Here is a 23,395-nt window from a genome sequence, read left to right on the forward strand (position 1 = left end):
GCAGAGAAAAGAGATACGGTCACACCGGTCAGCTCTGGAGGAACTCCCGCTCTCCGAATGTTTGTACACTCACAGCCCACATGGCCCGAGTGACGCCTGGGACCCCGGCACGTGCCGTGCGCTCCCCCCGCTGCAGATCGCAACTAAATCGACTAGTTCTAATGTAATATTCTCATTTTTAGGAATCAATATTATTCCTATAAATTGATCAGTAAATATTTTAATTAATTGGTCGTCTGAAATGGCTGAAATTCTTCTATTCAAAAGTACTAATAGAAGCTTTCAGTTCACCTCAGAGATAACAGGATTGATTAAACAATGGAAAATTAGATGTGGGGGCAAGAGTTCGCACAATGCAGTGGAGCAAGAGTTCAAATGCCAACTCCCCATTTAAAAATCAGCTTGAAGCAAATGAAGCAATGAAAAGAAAATCTGAATGTGAACGTGCAAAGAAATAATTAGAAAAGCAAACAAACATCCAAAAAATAACATCTACTTCTGAAAAATTTTGAAAGTAACAGAACAAATCGGTTCTAAAAAGAGAATAGCCCAACCACCAACGTCTATGGAAACAATAATTTGTCCTGCGTGTGAAGAAGAATACACTGATCCTCCAGAAGACCGATGCCTGCGTAAACTACGAAGGTGGGGGTAAGGTTATGTGCTATTACTGTTAGCTTGATTAAACAAGTATTAATTGTAAACTATTAGTCGTTTTGCTATATTGCCACAACTATTGGACGTAGGAAAATAAACCACTTTTGTGGAAATTTCTCGTTGCGTTCTTTTACCGCATAACATGCGAACTTTTGCCCCACATATCAGGTAAAAGTTTGCATTTCACACTTTTTGGAAATATTTATTTTATAGGATATGTTGTGACAGGTAAATTTACATGAAGTCACTGCCTATTGAATAATAAGGGATAGTAGTTATTTCTTACAGAATGATATGACTATCAATGTAATACCAAGGATTTTAGGGGAGTCTAAACTTTAAGTGCGTACTCTTACTTCACTCTACTTTACTTGGTACCTAAGCAATGCGACACAAAAGAAGCCATCGATTTTACGTGTTCAATAGTCCTGTACCCCTTTAATTACGGAAGTATGCACCGTCTCCGCACTTCACGAATGCGTGTTTTAGAATAAGGAAAACAGGATACCGCATACAAATTCCAGGAAACCTGTTAAATTTTTTTATTTCAATTTTTCACCTTCTCATTATTATTGACAGTTCTCCATGATCGTCTTGCAGAAAGAAATTTGAATTCTCATAAAATGGCAACAATATTTTTCACTGCTTAGAAAATGTTTAAAATATAAATTCATTGTCATTGAACGTATATTGGCTATTTCACGCCGCGTGTTATATTGAAATATAATTTTCATGAAAACAAAGCTTTGTCCGCACCTTGTATAATAAACGATTAGTATTGCTCTGGTTCCTTCGGAATCTGGGAATACATCAGTCTTCTTTGCAATAGCAATTTTGTGACAGAGACCAAAGTCTCTATTGACGGTGATTCATTCGTCTCTCAGGCTTGGAGGGGCAGAGATTCGTACATACTGGATTGATTTTTAAAGTCATTTTTCTGTAAAGTGAAGCATCATACGACAAAAAGTTATTCAAACATTTCGACTTATTTTGAACAATTAAATTTACCCTATCTCATTTATATAAGGAAAAGATTCACGGCCCATGTTGTATGTATATCTAAACTTTACCGATATGAAGTTTAAGGAATCGAAGCATTTTAAATAAAAATTAAGTTACTCATGTATGAATGATGTGATAAATTTTTTTATAATTGATAGATTTTTAGAAATTCCATCAGCCGAAGTGACTAGTTATTGGCATACTCAACAAATGTTGATCTCTCAAATAAAAAGTACATGTCGTCGAGTAAACCAATATTTGCTTTTACAAAATCTTCACAAAACGAGCAAGTGTTCTGAACTTCTAGAAACAGAAACAAGTGAAGATTACAATTGGAAAGCAGAAACAACGAACGAGTGTACTAATACTACACAAAACAGAGATTCAGTGCCAAATTTTACGCCAGGAATTTTTCGATGCCGTGTGGTTTGGGAATTTACTTTCCAGTTACATCCTCGATTAAAAACTGGTCCTGGAAGATCAGGACTCTCACGAGGTATAAAAGCTCTACACGGTGTACTAAACAGATTTGCTGTAAGTAATCGAAGCAACATGTTCGTGTATCAAGAAAATAATAAAAATGTATTTTATCTAAGACTGCACGAACAAATAAGTGATGGAAAATCTTTACAAAATAAACTGTCAGAGAGCGATGAGAAACTTGTTTCGCGGAGCAATAGTGTAGTTTCGTTGTCACAGACAAAACTTAATGATACCACCACAATAAGTGATACGAGACCCAGGGTTCGATCTTTTAGTGAAAAAGAATCGAATAGTTTAAGTAAAACTGAAGATTCAATTACTTTAATGGTACACGGAATTTCGGATGCAGGGCCAGAAGTTAAACGTGACTTGGTACAAGTTTTGCAAAATCGTTTAGATGATGCGGTACTTGAAGTACTATCTGTCATGTTAGCAAGAAATCCAATGTGTAAATTGACTCCGACTGATGTGCATTTTATCCAACCACCAAAGCCACCCGAATGCGTGAGACAGGTGTGTATACAAAAACATTGTACATCGTACATAGGTGCTCTGGAATTTTACTTACGACAAAACATACTTCAATTTTTATACATACCAAAGTACACCGATACCAGAATGGACTATCATTTCCAAGATTATTCACAACTTGAGGGATCTATTAGAAGAGTTTCCGAATCAGATATATTTCTATACAATCAAAGTCATTCTAGTGGAAACAAAGGAATTGCTTGTATAGCTTTAGCAATTATAGGCGAGGACGGGAAACCAATTAAGTCATTAAAAGGTAAATTACCAAAAGGTGACTTTCCTACAACCATAGAAGTCGAGGATTTTGAGAACATTGTTTCGACATCAGGTTTTGAGAAAAGCTCGAATGAAGCATCACCTCTAATCGAATTTAGAATATGGAAACAAGGCAGAGTTAATCTCGAATCTTTATTACAAAAACTCTGTTCCGCGGTTAAACATGCTATTTGGGATTTATTTACTGAGTATAAATTATTATCAACACCGTTAACGGAACCGCTTGTAAGAGATACTCGGGAGGTATTTACTGAAACCAAGGAAATTCAGACACCTATGTTAATTGAAGATGCGCAGAAAACCATGCCAGGCATAGTAATTGATCAGTTTGAAGCAGGTGAAGAAGGAAAGTTGCACAGTACCTATTGCGTAAAATTGTGTCAGTGGTTTCGTTTTGCTTTAGAAATTGGTGTTCCATCTGTAAAAAAACATAAAGTAAATATTAATCATAGACATGGTATGTCTACCATTATTAGGGAACTAGAAATGCTTATTCAATGCCAAGCACCAGATACTTCTAGTAGAGCATTTGTTTTAAAAGATAAGCAACCCTTCATGGAAAAATTTGTTTCTACCGAAGAATCAACACACAGCAAGATATATGATTGTTCCTCAGTACGAAATGAAGAAAATTCAAATTTTCCACTTTACGTACCATGTGATTTTAGCAAGGACGAACGGGAGACCTATACCAAGTGTATTTTAATTGCCAGAAACTTCTATCAGTGGAAAACTTCATTTAGTGGAAAAATGCAACCAGAATTACTCGTCTTACAAGGTAGTATACCATTTTTTTTACAACCTAACCGAATATAATAAATTTGTTAAAAGATAAAAATACAGTACAAAATATATGGCAGAGAGCCATCGTTCTAACCAAATCTTATATACAGAGTGTTCGACTATTGCTGATAGAAAATATAAGGGTTGATTCTATACACCAAAATAAGTTGGAAATCAAGAATAACGATATTACGGTTGGACCTTCGTTTGTTAGTTATACATACACGTTTAAATATATGCCTAAAAGCAGGCAACCCAAGTGCAGCGGTGGACGCGGGACAAGTCAGGGGAGGGGTCGTGCGGTGGAAATCATAACCACTGTCGCACGGAGTCACTTACCTCAGAGAAGCTGCGACGACATTTACAACAAGCGGCATAGCCACGCGATTCTTCATTTAATCCACAATTTGTAGGGTATCGTTGAATTAGACAGGACCTGTCTACACGTTAAAATCCATTGTTTCCACTAAATCCACCGTACTACATTGTATTACCGAGACACACACGCGTAGAAGTCACACAAAACACTGAATCACACCACACAAAAAAAAAGTTGTCAAACCTCCTGCCTTAGACGTGTAAAATAAATTAAAAAAGAACATATTTACCTGTACTGAACACGAAAAAAAATCAGATACCCGCATTTAGACAATTGAAACTGATAATAATATAACTCTTACAATGATTGTCTACTTCGCGATGTGTCGATGCGTGTTATGATAAATTAATATCGGCGGAGCTGTGTTGGATATGAGGGTCACCAAAACGAAAACAATTGAATGAGTTTATTTGTATGCTTGCTTGGTTGATGTACTGCGTTCGAAAAATTTGATGAAACTGACATCTCGTCGGTCAATCCAAAAAACCTCTAAACCTTCCCCTAGGTTCAAGTATTTTTAAACTGCAATACACGGGAAAGACAGCAACTCCGAACCTTCTGGCACATCAGGGGTTATAAAGTAATTTGGACCTATCTACTCGTAGCTCGGTTCGTCATCCAGTCGTCCTGCGAATCTACGTCCGAAAACTTAGTTTCAGTTTATATTAGGAGTTATTAATTTCAATTGTGTGAATGCGTATAAACCTATCTTTTTCATGGCGAGTTTTAGTGCGGTTAAATTTGATGTATTTTTTTAATTCTTATGCATCTTTCAGTGCGGGTAATTTTACATTGTCTTTTAAAAAAATTTACCCGTTTTAGTACCTACAGGAGATCTGATATTTTTTGTTGAGGTGGTGTGATTCTGTGTTTCGTATGATTTCTGCGCCTGTGTGTCTCGATAACATAGTGGACTACAGTGGATATATTGGAACCAATGGATTCTAACGAGTTGGCAGGTCTGGTGTAATTCTACGATACCCTTTAATTTTTTATTAATTGTCACATAATCGCGTCGCCATGGCCGTGACCCTGTGTGATAGTGGCTATAATCAGGGATGCCAGGAACAGGGCTAGTCTGGAATTTTCCTGTCGTAGTGAAAGAGGTAAACGCCAGGTACGAGCGTGATGATGCCATGATGTCAATCCGATAGACACCAAGGTAGGTGTTCTCCCTCCACTACGCGTAGGTTCCCCCTTCACTGCGACAGGGAAATTCCTGGCACCCCTGACTTGTCCCGCGTGCACCGTTGTACGCGGCTTGCCTGCTTTTAGGCATATCTCTAAACCAGCGCCGTTCAGCCTATGGTTTGGCGGGCAAGGGCACCCGCCACTGTCCAGGGCTAACGTTGTGAGCAAAGCTCCGGGCAATGACGTTAGCTATCGTTACAGCGGAGTGGGGAGCAATGGTTCTACAGGCTCGTAGATGCATAGGCAGGCATGTGTTAGTAGGTTTATTCAAATACTGTTGAGTCGACATGACGGTCCTTGTTCATCCTGGTATCTGTACCGTATTACCCAAGGAGACGTGACTTACCCGCCGCCGATTCCTGTCTGCCCCGAGCAGCCTGATCTGTTGCCCGTACGGGCAACTCCTGAACGGCGCTGCTCTAAACGCTTATAACTAACAAATTAAGTTACATCCGCAATATCGGTATTCTTTATTTTCGTCTAATTTTGGTGTCTAGAATTGCCCCTTAAATGTTTTCGCAGCAGTAGTCGAACACCCTGTATCTTTGCTATTTTTTCAAATACAACAACTGTAGTACGTATACAATGTGTCCATTTGAACTGGAAACGGTGTGATATATCGTAATGTTGCACACCTGAGTGTTGCACATCGTTGATTTTTGGCGGAAATGGTAAGATGTGTATTGGAAGATAAGACGGAAGGAAGGAAAAGGAAGTTGCGTTTCGTTCTGGGCCTTCTAGTGGACTCATCAGTAAGGCGTACCTACCAGGCCCTGCCTTAGACGCTGGGATGTTAGGACTAGGACGAAACGGATATATATATTAAGGAGTGGATGAGGGCGAACTTGCGAGAAAGCGGAACGTTCGAGTGGCTCTCTGCTGGCGGAGATGGAAGTATCGCTACAGATACGTTGCAGATACGTTATCATAGTATGAATGAAATAAATATAGCGTCTCATTTAAAGAAATTGAGTTGACCTTGAGATCTCTCCTATGTCTTCACCAGCAGAGAAACTACAGTGGAGAACAAAAGTATGTGGACACCCTTTAAAACAGAATAACTTGTTTAAAATTGGTTCAAACGACTTGAATTTTTTTGAGAAGCCAGAAAAATTAATCAAAATCGATTGATGCAGAAACAAGCGACAGGCATCGAAATATGCAAAAATCTTTTGAATCGTTTGGAATAATTTTAAACAAATTATTCTGTTTTAAAGGCTGTCCACATACTTTTGCCCTGCACTGTATCTATACTACATAATGCCCCCCTCCATATCAAACAACTTTTGCAAGAACAATTTTTTAATACCTTCAGTCCCTTACGAAATATTTTACTGTTTCCAGTTAAAACGGATACACTGTATAAAACTTGTACAGTACCGGTTCCACAATAGTCCTTATGGGCACCGTAGTATCGACGAGTTAGTTATTTAAATAGCGTTGACAGTTACTCATAGTGAAAGATGTATGGAGCATATTCTAGAAAGTGTTGGTTTAATTTAATATATTTACGGGGTAAACATTTTGGAAAACTGTATTGCTAATCTTTCGATTAATACCTGAAGTACCCGGATTAATACCTCTGAGAGATTTCCAGCCATGACTTGGTTGTGGCGTATTTGCACGTCGATATTTTGTAGAAAGCATCGAGTCTTGTCCAATCGTCACCGAATGTGTGCTTTGAAAACAAAGTAATCTCGGAGATCGCTTTGTAACTCATCTGCTCTGCGGTTATTCGCTTGCCCAGATTGGAATGAGTTTTCTACTAATAAAAATTTTGATTTCTATATTTTCCGTTCCACCTGTATAAAAGTGTTACTAATGGAATTCTGATGTTTATATGATGAAACTGAGTTTAAACTCGAAATCACATGGAATATTTTTACACATACGTAATGCACAATATTCTATGGAATTAAGAAGTGATTCAAATTATTTGCAGAATAATCTCCTTGCGGAGATTAAAACTGTGTTAATAATAATAAAAAGAAAATTCAAAATCTTGCGATTTCAAAGACAAAAGGAAGGACGGATATGAGAAACGGAAAAGGTTTTGCGTTTCGTTCTGAGTCTGGCAGTTTGCTGGAATGGTCAGTAAGCCCCGTTATGCACTTGCGACAAGTTGCCGGCGACCAGGTCGTCAACGGCCACGAGGTACAAGAAAATATATGAGTTCGTACGCACTTGGTCGCAGCGAACAACAAAGGTTTCTGGCCTGTTGTCGACCAGTCGCCGGCAACTTGGTCGACAAGTGACCAGAAACCTTTGTTGTTCGCCGCCACTAAGTGTGTACGAACTGTATATTTTCGTGTACCTCGTGGCCGTTGACGACCTGGTCGCCGGCAACTTGTCGCAAGTACGTAACGGGGCTAAGGGATTCCTAGCAGAGCCTGGCTTACAGTTACATACGGGGTGTTAGGAGATAGGACGAAACAGCTACATATGTATTTTGGATGTTTGGCAACTGGTGTCAGAAACCTTAAATGGTGATTTTACAGAGAAACTAAGTCGGGAATATTGAATAAAATTGTTTTGATATCGCGCCTCGTTTTTTGAAAAATTGACTGAATTTTTAGCCAAATACGCACACACCGAAATATAGATTTAGGCGCCCGAAGGACTCGCTGAGGTAAGGGGAATACATACGTCACGCTTTCCGTAGACGGTTTCCCTCACCACAGTGTGCCCGTCTGTTGGTGTGTAGGGTGAAATAATTTATTGTAGGTGGCGAAATAACTGTTTTACTTTATTGTCGCTATACGGTACTTGTTACTTGATCAAGGATCTCATTACGACTAACGTACAATACAATCTTCGGTAAATGTTTAGATTAGGGGAGGATTCCCCCATTTCAGTGACCTTCACATATGTTGTCAAGGTCATCATTCTGAACAACATTTACCTCTAAACTTTTCAGCGCTCGCATTTGGTTTAAAAAAAACTTTACTTAACACTAGAACTGCCGACGGTATTAGTATTGGTTGGCGCTAGGTAAGTGCGGGCGCGTAAAGCAAGGAGTCAATTCACTTTCCCGTCACCCACAGTTAACACTAGAATTACCGAGTTTAACACATAGTTACATCGGTTCGCTACCATGCTTTACGCCCCCGCGAGTGGGCGCCCAAATATAGCCCATAATATAGACCAAACCAATACTAATACCGTCGGTTATGAAACTGATTTCAATATATTATGCCGAAAGTTATTTATTACTATCTCTGAAACTAAGGCGAACTGCCAAAAAGTATAGAGGGAAATGTTGACAACGTATGTCAAGGTCATTGAAATCGGCGAGGGGGTAGCTTTTCGACAGGTTTACGATTTTTGGGGTTAGAATATTTATTCACGTATTTTATAAATATTTATCATATAATCAACAATTAGAGTCATTAATTTACAAACAATACTAATACTGTCGGCTGTGAAACAGTCGTCTGTATAGGCAGATTTCAATGTACAATTATGCAAAGTTTTTTGCAAATATCTCGTAAACCAAACCCGAGCGCCGAAAAATGTAGAGGGAAATGTTGTTCAGAATGATGACCTTGACAACATATGTGAAGGTCATTGAAATCGGAGAATCCTCCCCTAATCTAAACATTTACCCAATCTTCTTCCGTGTGGTTATATATACATATTAATCACGCGGGATGACGTCGTTGTCACCAAGTGCTCTCCTTGCCGCTCTCCTTGCTCTTATGGCTTCTCTTAAATCTATTTCGATCGGGTTTTGCATTTTTCGATTTAAGATAACGACGCTTGCAGCAAGCGGCTTGCTGTAATGTCTGGTCGAGTGGAAATTGCTATATACATTAAACTACCGATTAAACTATGGTATTCTGTATTGTCTGGGGCTATACTTCCGAATGGCCCCAGTGGCCAATCGACATGAGGTTTGAAGGGAAGGGTGGCCCTTAAATCTAAAATTGTTGCTTCGGGAATTTATTAGTTTCCGAGATATTAATAAAAAAATTTTAGTGTGTCTGTTAACTTAATCCGACATAACGCATTCCACTTTTCAACTTGTTCCGGGTATTAGTATTGGTTGGGGGTAGATTAGTCCGGGGGGGGGGGGGGGCGGGTTTGGAGATTTGAACCAAAAACTTGGAGATGCGATCTATCCTATTGTACAGGGTGGATACCTATTACTCTATTGATAGTTAATACTCTACGGGGTGATTCTATGGGCCAAAATAAGACGAAAATACAGAATTAAATTTTTTAATATCGCGCTTCGTTTTCGAGAAAATTGGCTTTGAATTTCAGCTAAATACGCGTGCCTTTTAGGCGCAGGGGGGGGGGTACGCGGGCAACTTTCCGTAGAATAAATTGAGGGGGGGCAGGATGGATCCCCGTTAGGGCTACGTGTATGCAGTTCAAAAAAATAGTGTGTAAAAAAATTAACAATAATTTTTTACTAATATTTCAGAAACTAATAAATACCCGAAACTACAATTTTAGAATTAGGGTCCACACCCCCTCCCCACCCCTTCCCTCAAACCTCGTGTCGATCGGCCACTGGGGCCATTTGGAAGTATATCCTTGTCTGGCAGCGGCATTCCATTCTGCAGTATCCTACGTCCAAGGATCGAGTCTCGCTTGAGCCATCAAACTAACACGATGTGTTTACGCGAAGCGTATAGTTACTCGTGTGCGTGTATTACTCGTGGGTAAGGTTCCGTTGTCGGCAGACAACTGAACGTCACAGGCCTCGAGAGGAGAGCGGCGCGGGTGTCCCCTCGAGTGTAGGGTAGGTGGGGATTCGTTGGTAACAGAGTTGAGGATTAAAATCCAAGCTTTTAACTCACAATGACTATTTATTTAATAACACTTACCTTTAATAACAAGAATAACAACAGTAGTATAGCAATGGGGATTCTAATTCAAATTTGAGTTTCAAGGTCATGATAACCGACCTTGAAACTCAAATTTGAATTAGAAAATTTGTTTTTTGCCGGCTGGCTGGCGGCGGATGACGTCATAGAGATGGCGGAGTGGTGGGGGGTATAGCGCGAGGAGCAGATATCGATATCGAACCGATCTCGAACCGATACAACGAAGTGCATCGAGGAGGAGGAACCGCGGGTGAAGGTGCGCTACTCTGGAGCGTGGTACAGACTGTCGGTAAAGAAGGTGCTACTCTGGAGCGTGGTACAGACTGTCGGTAAGGAAGGAAATATTAATTTTATGATATTAATATAAATGAAAAAACTTCTCGGATCGACGGGGCTCGAACCCAAGACCTCCGCGGTACGAGTCAGCCGCCTAACCAACTCCCCCAAACGCCGTCTCTGACATTAGTCTTTTCCGAATGGTACATATAGCGAAACCAACGGAACGTCATATATGTGACACACACACACAAGCGCGCGCGCGAAGAACAAAAGTCGGGCTTACACCGCCTCGGTTTGAATGCAACTGGTCTCGATACATCTCCTGGCTCTCGCATGTCAAAACCCCCTCCAATGATGAAATCCAGAAATGCGTAGCTTTCTAAAGTAGGATGCCTTTGTTCTTCGCCATCTTCATCGCAGGCCACCTGCATTTTCGCTGACTATCCTCCTCCATGTACTTATCTTCTTCTTCTTCACTGACCGTCCTCGGAGTGCACTTATCATGTTCTTCGAATTCTTCTCCCTTCTTCTTTGGACACATCATTCGACTAGACCATACCACTCTGATCACGTATTGAACATGTATCGAACCACTTTGAACACATATCATACCATTCTGAACATCTATCGAACATGTATTGAACATGTAACAAACGTGAATCGTACCACTTTGATCGCATATCAACCGTGTATCGAACCACTTTGAACACGTAACGTACCACTTTGAACATCTATCGAACGGGTATTGAACATGTATCGAACCGCTTTGAACGTGTATTGAACGTCTATCGTACCACTTTGAACATCTATCGAACGGGTATCGAACGTCTATCATACCACTTTGAACATCTATCGTACCACTCCGAACATCTATCGAACGTCTATCAGACCACTTTAACATCTATCGAACGTCTATCAGACCACTTGAACATCTATCGAACGTCTATCAGACCACTTGAACATCTATCGAACGTCTATCAGACCACTTGAACATCTATCGAACGTCTGTCAGACCACTTGAACATCTATCGAACGTCTATCAGACCACTTGAACATCTCTCGAACGTCTATCATACCGCGTTGATCATGAATCGTACTACTACTTGTACATAATTACAACTGTCAACGTCTATCGTACCATTCTGAACGTGTATTAAACGTGTATTGGACAACTTTCAACGTCTATCGTACCACTTTGAACATCTATCGTACCACTTTGAACATCTATCGATGTTATGGTGTTGTTGTTGGGGCGCAGCACTATAGGATACTCATCGTTGTCGCTGCCATCGTTGGCATCGGTGCCACCGAGTTTTTGAGGATACCGCTCGAGTAATCGCTGTTTCAAATACTTGGCAATGGCGTCTAATTCGTATGAACCGTGGGGAATCGTAATGTATTCATGGCTGGTGTCGACGCTGTTGTTGGTCTCATAGTTTGTGGTGAAGTAGAATTTATCATTGCTCGCGTCGATGTTGGGTATTGTATGGTAAGTTTCAAGGGTTGTTAGGCCAAGCTCGTAATCATCGTGGCTCAAATTTATGGGTGGAAAGTAGCTCACCGCGAGGGTGCTACTCTTGCCGGTTAGAGTGAATGTTAACGACATATTCCAAGCTGTACGACTGGACTCGTACTGAATCAAAGTGGTGAGAAGTCAATCCTTAAATTTGCGGCCAATCGTTTGTAGAAAGCGTAGACATAGTTGGCCAAAATTGCTCTGATTGTACTCCTGATAAGGCGCGTGATTGTATTCGATTTTCACGACATCTTTATCCAGGTATTGTATCAATTCCTTAGGTGGCCGAAGATTGCAAAGCTGTCGAAATATGCAGCTCGATGCCCCCTCTTCGCATACGCCACCCAATGAGTCCCCGGTCCCTCGACATTATCCAAATTCACGATACCGCTCTCATTTCGACGTACTCCTCCAACAGGTAGTGCATTGCGCATAAAAACACCTCTAAAAAATGGAATACGCATACGTTTTGCCAACTCCCCCAAATGCGCATATGTAGTTACGCCCTCGGGCATTTTTATTGTCTTTTCGGCGTTTTTTTTTTTTTGTTTCGATATTCCCTGTCCGCGCTTGTATGGTGCGAGATAAAGTCAGCGACCTTCCATGGTGCGATTATGACGCTGCATTTCCTGCAGCTGATGTTGCGCCGCCTTATTATCGTTTACCGCCTTGGCGATCCCCGCTGCTCCACCGGCTAATGATCCGAGAACACCTAGCAGCGGGAGAAGTGGTAATATGCCACTTCGTTTTGCCACCGGAAGTATCCGCTTTTGCGATACTCTCCTTACAGTCCTTTTGCGGGGTTTTGTTTTCATCCCCATTCCGATTTTCGTCTTAGCTTTCATAGCTGCCCAAACAGCTGTAGCAGCACCTCTTTCACCCAGAGTCGAGTCTCGCGCAACGATGCGTTTTCGCGCTTTGTCAGCGAGAACCTTATCTGCCGTGTGCCTTTCACCGAGGTCGTTGCTACGCGAATATGCAATATTGTGTTCGCGACACGCTGCGTCCAACGGATTGATGTCTCGATCGCCTCTAGCCAATCGTTTTGCCAGATGAGTTCCTGGACCACAAAACTGATATCCTGGAATACGTAATTCGATAGGTAACGCGTTTATCGCCCGATTTAACAGACCACAACCTTTCTTTACTCTCTTCGGCGACATTCGCTGCAGTTTTTAATCAATGGTGCTGGACCGTCGATATGCGTTCGCTGCCAAGGGCGATTATAATGTTCCAAGCACCGACGATACTGCTGAACCTCAGAATCGGCTTTTATATGCTCGGGGAGTCTGTCCCACAACTGATCGATGTGTCTGCCAAACTCTCGCAGTAGAATAATCTTTGGTATATATTTCAACTGCTCAGCGGTTAGGTCTCGAATATCACAATTATCCGACAGGATCAGAAGCATTTTGAATAATGAGCTGCATCAAAATCATTTTTCGCAGTTCACGGAGAGGATGCGATTCGTGCGACAACCTGTGGCGATACGCGTGACTAATTTTGACGATAAATCGCAAATGATGTCTCCGAAAACGAGACGCAGACACGGTAGCATGCTACCAAACACTATACGCTGCCTCATTTGTGGCCCATCAAATTGTGGAAAGACCAACGTGCTTCCAAGTCGTTGCAGCAGCCAAAATATAAGTATTTGGAGAATTTATTGACTCCGATAGATGAAATTGGCTACTTTGCATTTTCAAATAACAGTGACGTCATCCCACCGAGCGAATTGCTTCCGAATTCCATTTTTATCTTTGATGACGTGGCATGCGACAAGCAAGATACGATAAGGGAATACTTTGCAATGGGGCGCCACTCGAACGTTGACTGCTTCTATCTCTGTCAGACGTATGCAAAGATTCCCAAACATCTTATACGCGACAATGCGAATCTGTTGATACTGTTTAAGCAGGATGGTACCAACTTGAAACATGTGTACAACGATCATGTAAACACTGATATGTCTTACGAGGATTTCTGCGCTTTGTGTCGTAATTGTTGGCAACGGGAGTATGGTTTCATGGTGATAGATAAAGATAGCGCGATGTCCAATGGACGTTATAGACAGGGATTTAACGAGTTTGCGGTACCGTGAGATGCTCAATCGTCGTCAAAACGTCGGTGGGAAAGCAACGTCTGCGATACAATGATGATTAGTAGTCAGGAGAGTAAGGATCGCGAGAGAATAGCAATGGAAATTGCAAAAACCAGCGAATCCATTCGCAGGAAACATCAGTCTTTGAAGACTGACAAGATGGATGAAGATATCGCGCTGGAAAGATATTTTAAACCTATCACCGAGCCCTTAAAACATATTGTGGAAAATACTGCTGAGACAGAAGCTGACATATCACCTGCGACGAGTATGAGCATTGAAACATTAACGCCTAAAACAAAAATCCGGCCGAAATGGAACGCATCGCGTAAAAGAAATAGTAAACAGTCATACATGTCATTGGAAAATTCGCTCGTAACCTCCACACCAGTTCAATCGAAGCGGAAACGGTTGAATGTCACATCAAACGATCCCACGGTTCCTCCTGCGTCAATAAATACATTTCCCGATGTACAGTCGCTCACAACCAATGATGACGAAGACGTGTATGAAACTTCTGCCGATGAGTCGCTTGCAGCATCTATTAGAGAGCAACTCCAAACATCCGAGGGGCAAGAAACGTTTCGCAACCATTTCGGTCCGCTGGGACAAAAATACATTAGTGCAATCCTAAGTGGAGATAGGGATACGACCATAGATTATGTGTACGGTGTACACTTTGGTGGTAGTGGAATGATGCTGGGGGATAAGGTTTTCGATATGGACAAGGATGATAATATAATCATAGACGGTGTAAGATATGGAGGAACGCCCGGTCTGTACGAACTGATTTTCAAGAGAATTCCCGATGATGCTATATACACAGATGCTGATAAACAAAAATACAAAAGTATACTGCTGATGACGAATGCTCACAGACGTGGCCATAGCGCACAAAATCCCATATTGGGTAACAAGGGATACAAGTACAAACATGTAATTGCGCCACTACTACCCCGTGCATTGACCAGTAAAGCGGGGAAAGGTCTAAGGACACCGCGAGTCATGGTGGTAAACGATAACAAGTTCGATTATGTGCACTGGGATGATCCCAACGAGCTGGTGGATCGATTGCGTTTGCTAGAAGCGTCGCGTCAGGCGGGTAACAACTCGCACGACAACGAAATTCTATCGATTATCGAGGAACTCCGCGAGGCAGGCCTCATTATAAATTAAACCGCACGCCGATGATGTGCACTGTATGCGTCGAGATGCCGATCAACAAATTTGGGGTATCGCTCGAGAAGAGTGGAGCAGCTACAATGGACTATTACAAATGGAGCGGCATGCTTCGAAATTATATGCGTGATAACGCTCTTTGTGTGACCGGTGCCGACTTTGATGCAAAATCGCGCAAGATACGACGCGTAGCTCAGCCGGTGGCCGACACAGATGCCGTTAATAAACTATATGTGGAAAAGAGCATTAAACTTTTGAGAGAGCAGCAGGAAGAATTAGAGATGAAGCTGGTCGTGTTTCAGAGAGATATGCTGACGTTGCAAAACAGCGTTCAAAAGATATCGCAAGCATTGAATCCTATCCCGCAGCAACAATGCGAAGGAGAATCATGCGAGACGGTTGAACTTGTCCAGAATTTCCTTGGGGCGGTGGAGAGCACATAATGCACGTACACGATAATTATCGCATCATTCGTGGCAAAGATACATCTGCGATCAAACATGCAGCCATTATCGAAATCCATGAGTGAAGAAAACCATGGCCACAAGAAGCTACAACTTGTGGAGGAATTGCACGCTCCAGCTCGAAGACATTTTCCTCGGAGGCGCGTCATAGTGCGTGGATACGACGATCTGTGGCAAGCTGACATTGTAGAAATGCGTCCATACTCGCGATTCAACCAGGGTCACCACTACATACTCACCGTCATCGATGTGTTGAGCAAGTATGCATGGGCGTTACCGCTCAAGACTAAAAGTGGCGCTGAGGTGACTAAAGCGTTTGCAAAGATATTTAGAGATCGATATCCGAAAAATTTGCAAACCGATCAAGGAAAAGAATTTTACAACACCGATGTGCAGAAACTCTTGAAAAAGCAGGACATTAATCATTATTCAACGTATTCGGTGATGAAGGCCTCCGTCGTAGAACGTTTCAATCGAACTTTGAAGAACAATATGTGGAAACTGTTTACGCTCAATGGAACCTATAGATGGACCGATTCGCTATCGCGTCTACTTGCAGAGTATAACGCGCGAAAACATAGATCCATCGGAATGCGTCCTTGCGATGTTACCCCTGCGATCGCCGACAAGCTGCTAGCCACCGTATACAGCAACATAAAGATCGCTGCTCCAGCGAGATTCGAGTTGGGCGAGTTTGTGCGCGTGAGCAAATTTAAAACCATCTTTGATAAAGGCTATACGCCGAATTGGACAACGGAGGTGTTCGAGATAGCCAAAGACAACTAATCCCGCGACGTATCTGCTCGTCGATTCCTGTGGAAAACCCGTTGCCGGAGGATTCTATGAACACGAGCTGCAACGCGTCACCGATCCTGATGTGTATCTAGTGGAAAAAGTGTGTGTGTGTGTGTGTGTGTCACATATGTGACGTTCCGTTGGTTTCGCTATATGTACCATTCGGAAAAGACTAATGTCAGAGACGGCGTTTGGGGGAGTTGGTTAGGCGGCTGACTCGTACCGCGAGGTCTTGGGTTCGAGCCCCGTCGATCCGAGAAGTTTTTTCATTTATATTAATATCATAAAATTAATATTTCCTTCCTTACCGACAGTCTGTACCACGCTCCAGAGTAGCACCTTCCTTACCGACAGTCTGTACCACGCTCCAGAGTAGCGCACCTTCACCCGCGGTTCCTCCTCCTCGATGCACTTCGGTGTATCGGTTCGAGATCGGTTCGATATCGATATCTGCTCCTCGCGCTATACCCCCCACCACTCCGCCATCTCAATGACGTCATCCGCCGCCAGCCCGCCGGCAAAAAAACAAATTTTCTAATTCAAATTTGAGTTTCAAGGTCATGATAACCGACCTTGAAACTCAAATTTGAATTAGAATCCCCATTGCTATACTACTAACAACAATAATAATACTAATATTACCTACAACTACGCTTATATATATATATATATATATATATATATATATATATATATATATATATAATATATATATCTTGGTCTGGGTTTTTCCTTAATATCTCGAAAGCGAAATCCCGGATCCCAAAACGGTTAAGGACTTTTCGACGTCTTTTTGCATCAGGATATTACATGTTCCGGGATGTCTCTCAATTCTGGGACACCCTGTATATATAAATATGTATGTATTGCAGAGCACGGCCGCTACCGTTTCCGGAGCGAGCTCGTATACTCTTGGTAATGTCTGTAGTAAGAACGGCCGCTACTGTCTCCGGAGCGAGCTCGTTACTTTCGACAGAGTTTTTGTTCTATGCTCTACGTGATCTTGTTTTACCAAGAGCCCCGGCCGCTACCGTCTCCAGAGCGATCTCGTTGCCTTTGTAGAAGCGAGATTCTATAGTTTTCAAAATGAATAGTCCAAAGAGGTGCACCAGTATCTTTTATACACTGGAGTCCCGCCGCTACCGTCTCCGGAGCGAGCTGAATCTGACTGGTTGAGACTTAAGCTTCCTCTAGGGTTAAACATTCATCAACTGAAGAGCGTGTTTCCAAATCTAGCTTGAATGCGCCGCTGTGCTGCGTGTATCTCCTTTTATACCAGAAAATTGTCCGGCTGGCACATGCGCAGTAAGTCGTTTCTCAATATTTCGCGTTTTACTCGCTTCATACATATTTTTTTTGTTTTACGCTTTCATCAGTATTTATATTTAATTATTCTTAACATCTCTATAATATTTATTCTTTTAATATTCGCCTAAATCATTAATTACATATAAAAGTATTTACAATGAGTCTGCACGATAATGCAGGATAGTTCTGTGATAATGAAGATCGGTTCTACTTTATCGATGGTCGGTATTATTGGGTTCGAGCCCCCGTGGGACGTTACACGTACGTTTGTTATTTGCAGTGTGAGTGCGTGACCGGGCGAACTTGCCGTTTGGTAAGTTCAAATTCCGAATGGCACAATTGGAAAATCTTCAAATAAGAATCTCTAAAATTAGTGAAAATTACACAATTAACAAACGTCGGGACAATAACAACACAAAAACTATGGAAAATCTAGTGGAAATTGATCAACCGTCAAATAGTACACCCACTACAATTAACAGTAAGAAACGTAAAATGATTAACGATCCAGATATAAATCACGTTAAATAATTGACATATATACCTGTTGAAAACCCATTCAGTATATTATCAGAAATTGCAAACAAACCGTCAGAAAACGCTCCAACGGAAACCACGCAGCCTCAAACAAAACCTCCACCGATATACATCGAGGCACAAATCATCGACCCCCTCATGGAGTTCCTAAAGGAAACAGCAAATAATAATATCACTATAAAACAACTAAAAAATAACCACGTCAAAGTCCAAGCCAAAACCACTGAGATTTATAGTAAAATGGCCTTAGCCTTGAAAGAGGAGAATGCAAACTTTTATACATACCAATTGAAACAAGATAAAAGTTATAAGGTAGTACTAAGAGGGATACGCCCTAAAATAAACACCGGCACAATCACCAACGAACAAAACCATCACTTTACCATCAGGTAATACAGATACATAACATAGTAAAACACGACACAAAACGACCGCTGCCGCTTTTCTTTATCGAACTTGAACCCAGCAAAAATAATAAAGAAATATATAAAATCAATAGACTACTAAACACTAGAGGAAATGCAGCATATTTGGAATACTGTTGGTAATTTGGAATACCGAAGTATCTAATAAACTAGTAACGCTATTTAATTTGTAATGACCTGTTAACTAATGACATTTGTGGATGAGCCGGCATTTTGACATTTTCGACTTATTCTGCAGAATAAGGAAGCGTCAATCTACAAAACTTTTTCAGCAAGTATTCAATTGTTGCAATCATGGTTAAAAGATGTCGAAACTTTAGAGTTAAACACTTAATCTACTCATTTGCATGTTTCTTCTATGGTTCCGTTTCAGTTTTGCGATAATTTGGAAAATACAAAGTGTGACATGAAATTTTAGGTTTCAATGCCATTTTGCTAATTCGGAATACCGGAGGTGAAGGTAATTTGAAATAAGGTGAATGTCCCAATTTCTGCTCATTTAAGTGATAACTCGTCATAAAGAAGGTGTAAAAAATTTGTTTATGATCACAATTTGCAGAGTAATTGATTAATTCTTTAATAATATATCAACCAATTCAATAACTATTTAAGAAAGATATTTCGAGATTGTTAACTATTAGTAATTTCTAATTAAATATATAATGCTCTAAATGTCCGTATTTCTGCTCATGAAAAATAGCGATGTATGTATTGCCCCAAGCTGGCGCAACACTCGCGTAAATGTTTCAATAGTTTAGAATTATTTTGTTGCAACTATAGTACAAACGTAACGCATATAATAATAAGAAAAATACGAAATGATCAGAAATGGGGACATGAGCAAAAATTGGGACATTCATCTTAGTCCAAAGCTTGACGATGCTTTTGTTTCGCGCGCAACAGCTGACGCCGCGTTGGTTTCGGCCAGCGCTGTCTATTTATAGGTATTTACCTAAGATTGTTCCTATATTATGGTTGTTGAGCCTGATTAAATCGTAAAAGCAAATAATTTTATTATCTACATGGTTTTTTAAGTTTATAAATTGAAGGTAAATTGTAGTATCGGTATTCCAAATTACCTGTACTTTAACAAAATCAACAGACGCGGTCGCGTCTGGAAGCTACTTCCCCCTTCTCCTCTACCCATAGGCACACTGAGCGATCATGTCTCTATACACGAAAGATAGCGAAATTGACAGGTCGTTGGAGCTATTTTAGCCTTATTATCTTATTTTATGACATAGTGCCGGTGTTTTTACATGATTAAGCGAATCATTCTTTTTTTCGAACCCATATGTCGTTTTACTTAATGTATCAAACTATTTGTCTAAAAGATATAAGATTACGAGTTATAACGTCACGTTTTCCTCCTCCACTTGACGCCAGTAGGTGTCGCCTCGAAAGCATAATTTATAAATATCATTTGGCTGTCATTCAATCATACGTGATGGTAGATCAGCATGGAAATGTATTGACAACGACAAAATTAATCAAATGAAATGGCCCGAAAACGCCAAAAATGTGTATATTCTTTTTTTTTTGCAACGGCAAAATTGAAAAGAAATCATACGTTTACACGATTTTATTCAACTTCGATCCTCTGTTTGCTTCTTGTATGTTTGCTAAATATCTGAAAACTCTAATTTAACACAAAATCCACCAATCCACTGAATACGTATTACCACACGTATAACATAATTTACATATTTAATCAAGGTTAAAGGTAGGATTAATTAGAAAATATTTAATAAACTTATTAAAAAAAAACATATCTGAGTTTAACGTAAACGAACATGTAAAATTCGCATACGTCAATATCCACGCACAGTATCGTGGCCGAGGCCATGGTCGTGGTCGGGGCCGCACAGTGGTACATAATGACATTTTTTGTTCAAATCACCCTACAGGTCATAATTTTTCAGAAAACCTGACGATTTTTTTTTAAATTCTTCGCAATTAAATTCTCTATCGATCTGTCCGGACGAAATTTTGAATTTCTTTGCTGATTTTTTTATATTTAGCGAAATATACAGCACTTTTCGAAGATCAGTATCTGTGGGCTTTTTTGGCTGCCTATTCTGAATTTAAAGTCAGATTTTCGAAACTGAAGCTGGTGAATCCAATATGCCGAATATAGTTGACTTTTCTGGCTCAATATTGATGAGCAGGATTTTTAAAGTTTGATATTTTTAAACACATACATAAACAAGAAATCAGAGATTTGCTTCCAGAAACACAAATCCTAGTCCTCCATCAAGATTGCAAATAATCAAATCGGATGTCTACAGGCAAGTGGAATAAAACGTTAAGTGAATCAGGCCTTTTAAAAATATCAAACATTAAAAATCTTGCTCGTCAATATTGAATCCGAAAAGTCAACTATTAGAACACGTATGAACACAAACGAATAGGCTTAAATATGCAAAATCACGTGCATATTTATGAGATGCGTAAAAATTTGTCAAAATACGAATATCCATCCGCCATTTTAAATTTTACAATTTGATCTACAGTATTAGATTTGTGGTACAAATAAAAAATTTGATCTTTATAGTAATTACCTCATATTCGTAATCAACGTCCCCAAAAATCTAGACGCACTATGTTTCTTCCGAATAAGCCCAATTTCTGAAATTTTGCTTCAACATATTGGATTCACCACCTTCAATTTCGAAAATCTGACTTTAAATTCGGAACAGGCAGCCAAAAAAGCCCACTGATACTGATCTTCTAAAAGTGCTGTATAATTCGCTAAATATAAAAAAATCAGCAACAAAATTCAAAATTAGGGTGTATTTGAACAAAAAATGCCATTATGTACCACTGTGGGCCGTGGCGGTCAGGAGGAAAGCCGTTAAGGCGGAAAAGTTTATTAACTTAATATTGTTAATTTATTTATAATTTATTAAGTAATAAATTTCTTTCCTCGCATATATACGTTTTCTTTGTGGTGAAATTTCCTAGAGAGTGACCGGCGGTACATTAGCTTGATAAGATCAACACAACAAAAATTCACAAATTATGAAAAAAGTGATGAAATCCCCCCCCTCTCCCCCCATAAACATGACTCATGTGTGAAAGAAGCTAATTCCCTTTAATTCACGAAAAAAGTTCTGACGCAAAGATTGTGAAATCATCTTTGCTAATTCCAATTGTACCTTTAACCCTTTAATTCGCCAAAGAAGTTCTGACGCAAAGATTGTGGAATCATCTTTCCTAATTCCAATTGTACCTTTAATTCACGAAAAACATTAAAAACATTCTCAGGCAAAGATTGTGAAATCAACTTTGCTAATTCCAATTGTATTCTCGTTCTCCGTACGAACACTGATTCCTCTGTCACTTTTTATACTTGACATTCCTTTATTGGCCACAAATCAATTCAGTGCTCAGATTTTCAGCTTCGGTTTTAAGGAATTAGCGGGCGTTGCATAAGAAAAAACTATGAAGTCGACTTGAAACAAAATGTTTCATATCACTAGTGCAGGTTGGCGAATGTGCTATTAATCTATTACCGACTTTGATTCGTTTAAATTAGTCTCTACCAAGTTTTTATTATTTTCCATCGTAAAACGATTTTCATACGATATTTTTAACAGAAGATGTCCTTCTTATAAAAGTTTTTGTGTCAACTACAGGCCTGGCCCGCTAATTCCTTAAAACAGAAGCCGAAAATCTGAGCACTGAATTGATTTGTGGCCAATAAAGGAATGTCAAGTATAAAAAGTGACAGAGGAATCGGTGTTCGAACGGAGAACGAAAATACAATTGGAATTAGCAAAGTTGATTTCACAATATTTGCGTGAGAATGTTTTTAATGTTTTTCGTGAATAAAAGGTACAATTGGAATTAGCAAAGATGATTTCACAATCTTTGCGTGAGAACTTTTTTGGTGAATTAAAGGGAATTAGCTTCTTTCATACATGAGTCATGTTTATGGGGAGGGGGGGGGGTCGATACTTACTGTCATTTTTCATTTAGGCCAAAGTTTCAGTTACTTTTCCTTTTTTATTATTACTGAGTAATTATTTATTTGTTCCCACCCGCTTCCGTAATTTTTTATTCATCTTAAACAAATTGTTATTCCAAATATACTGCACTTCCTCTATAGTATCTTTTGAACCTCCTAAAACTAAAAGGGACAGCCCTCAATGCCTACACTGCCAAGTCTTGGGTCACACTAAAAATTACTGCAATAGAAAATCCGCGTGTGTCAAATTTGCAGGCAAACACCTGACTTCGAGCTGTTCCTTTGCAGGAAAAATAGATAACGTAAAATGTTATAACTGTCAGAGAAATCATCCTGCTAGCTATAAAGGTTGTACAATAAGAAAACAATTGCAATGAAAAATATTTTCCAGACTTAGACACAAAACAGTTACAGATAATTCAAATCTTTCACTCAACCCGTCACTGCTAACGACAATAATACTCCCATGAGGCAGCAATAAAGCATAAATACAAAAACCTATGCACAGTGGTCCGAATCGCCGAAAACGTGATAAAAAATCCTTACGTTCACATTTCACCCTTTATCATTATGAAGATGGTCATTCCAGGGTTTTTTGGGGTCGCAGAATCTGATCCCGAGGTCAAAATTTGTATTAGATTAAAACTAACCCCTGTAGGGGGGGGGGGGGAATGTCGACAAAAT

At 40.1% G+C, this 23,395-nt stretch overlaps 1 protein-coding gene across 5 annotated transcripts in view; it reads left to right on the forward strand.

The window, feature by feature from the left end:
• Window positions 1-23,395, forward strand: part of LOC143369376 (KICSTOR complex protein SZT2) — a 391,751-nt gene that overhangs the window by 348,999 nt on the left and 19,357 nt on the right. For all 5 annotated transcript variants that reach the window (XM_076813233.1, XM_076813234.1, XM_076813236.1 and 2 more), the window contains one exon: window positions 1,818-3,727. In XM_076813233.1, the coding sequence (XP_076669348.1) occupies window positions 1,818-3,727 (1,910 nt within the window). The remainder of the gene's footprint in view (window positions 1-1,817; window positions 3,728-23,395) is intronic.

Source organism: Andrena cerasifolii, chromosome 5 (assembly GCF_050908995.1).
Source record: "Andrena cerasifolii isolate SP2316 chromosome 5, iyAndCera1_principal, whole genome shotgun sequence".
Classification (NCBI taxonomy): Eukaryota; Metazoa; Arthropoda; class Insecta; order Hymenoptera; family Andrenidae; genus Andrena; species Andrena cerasifolii.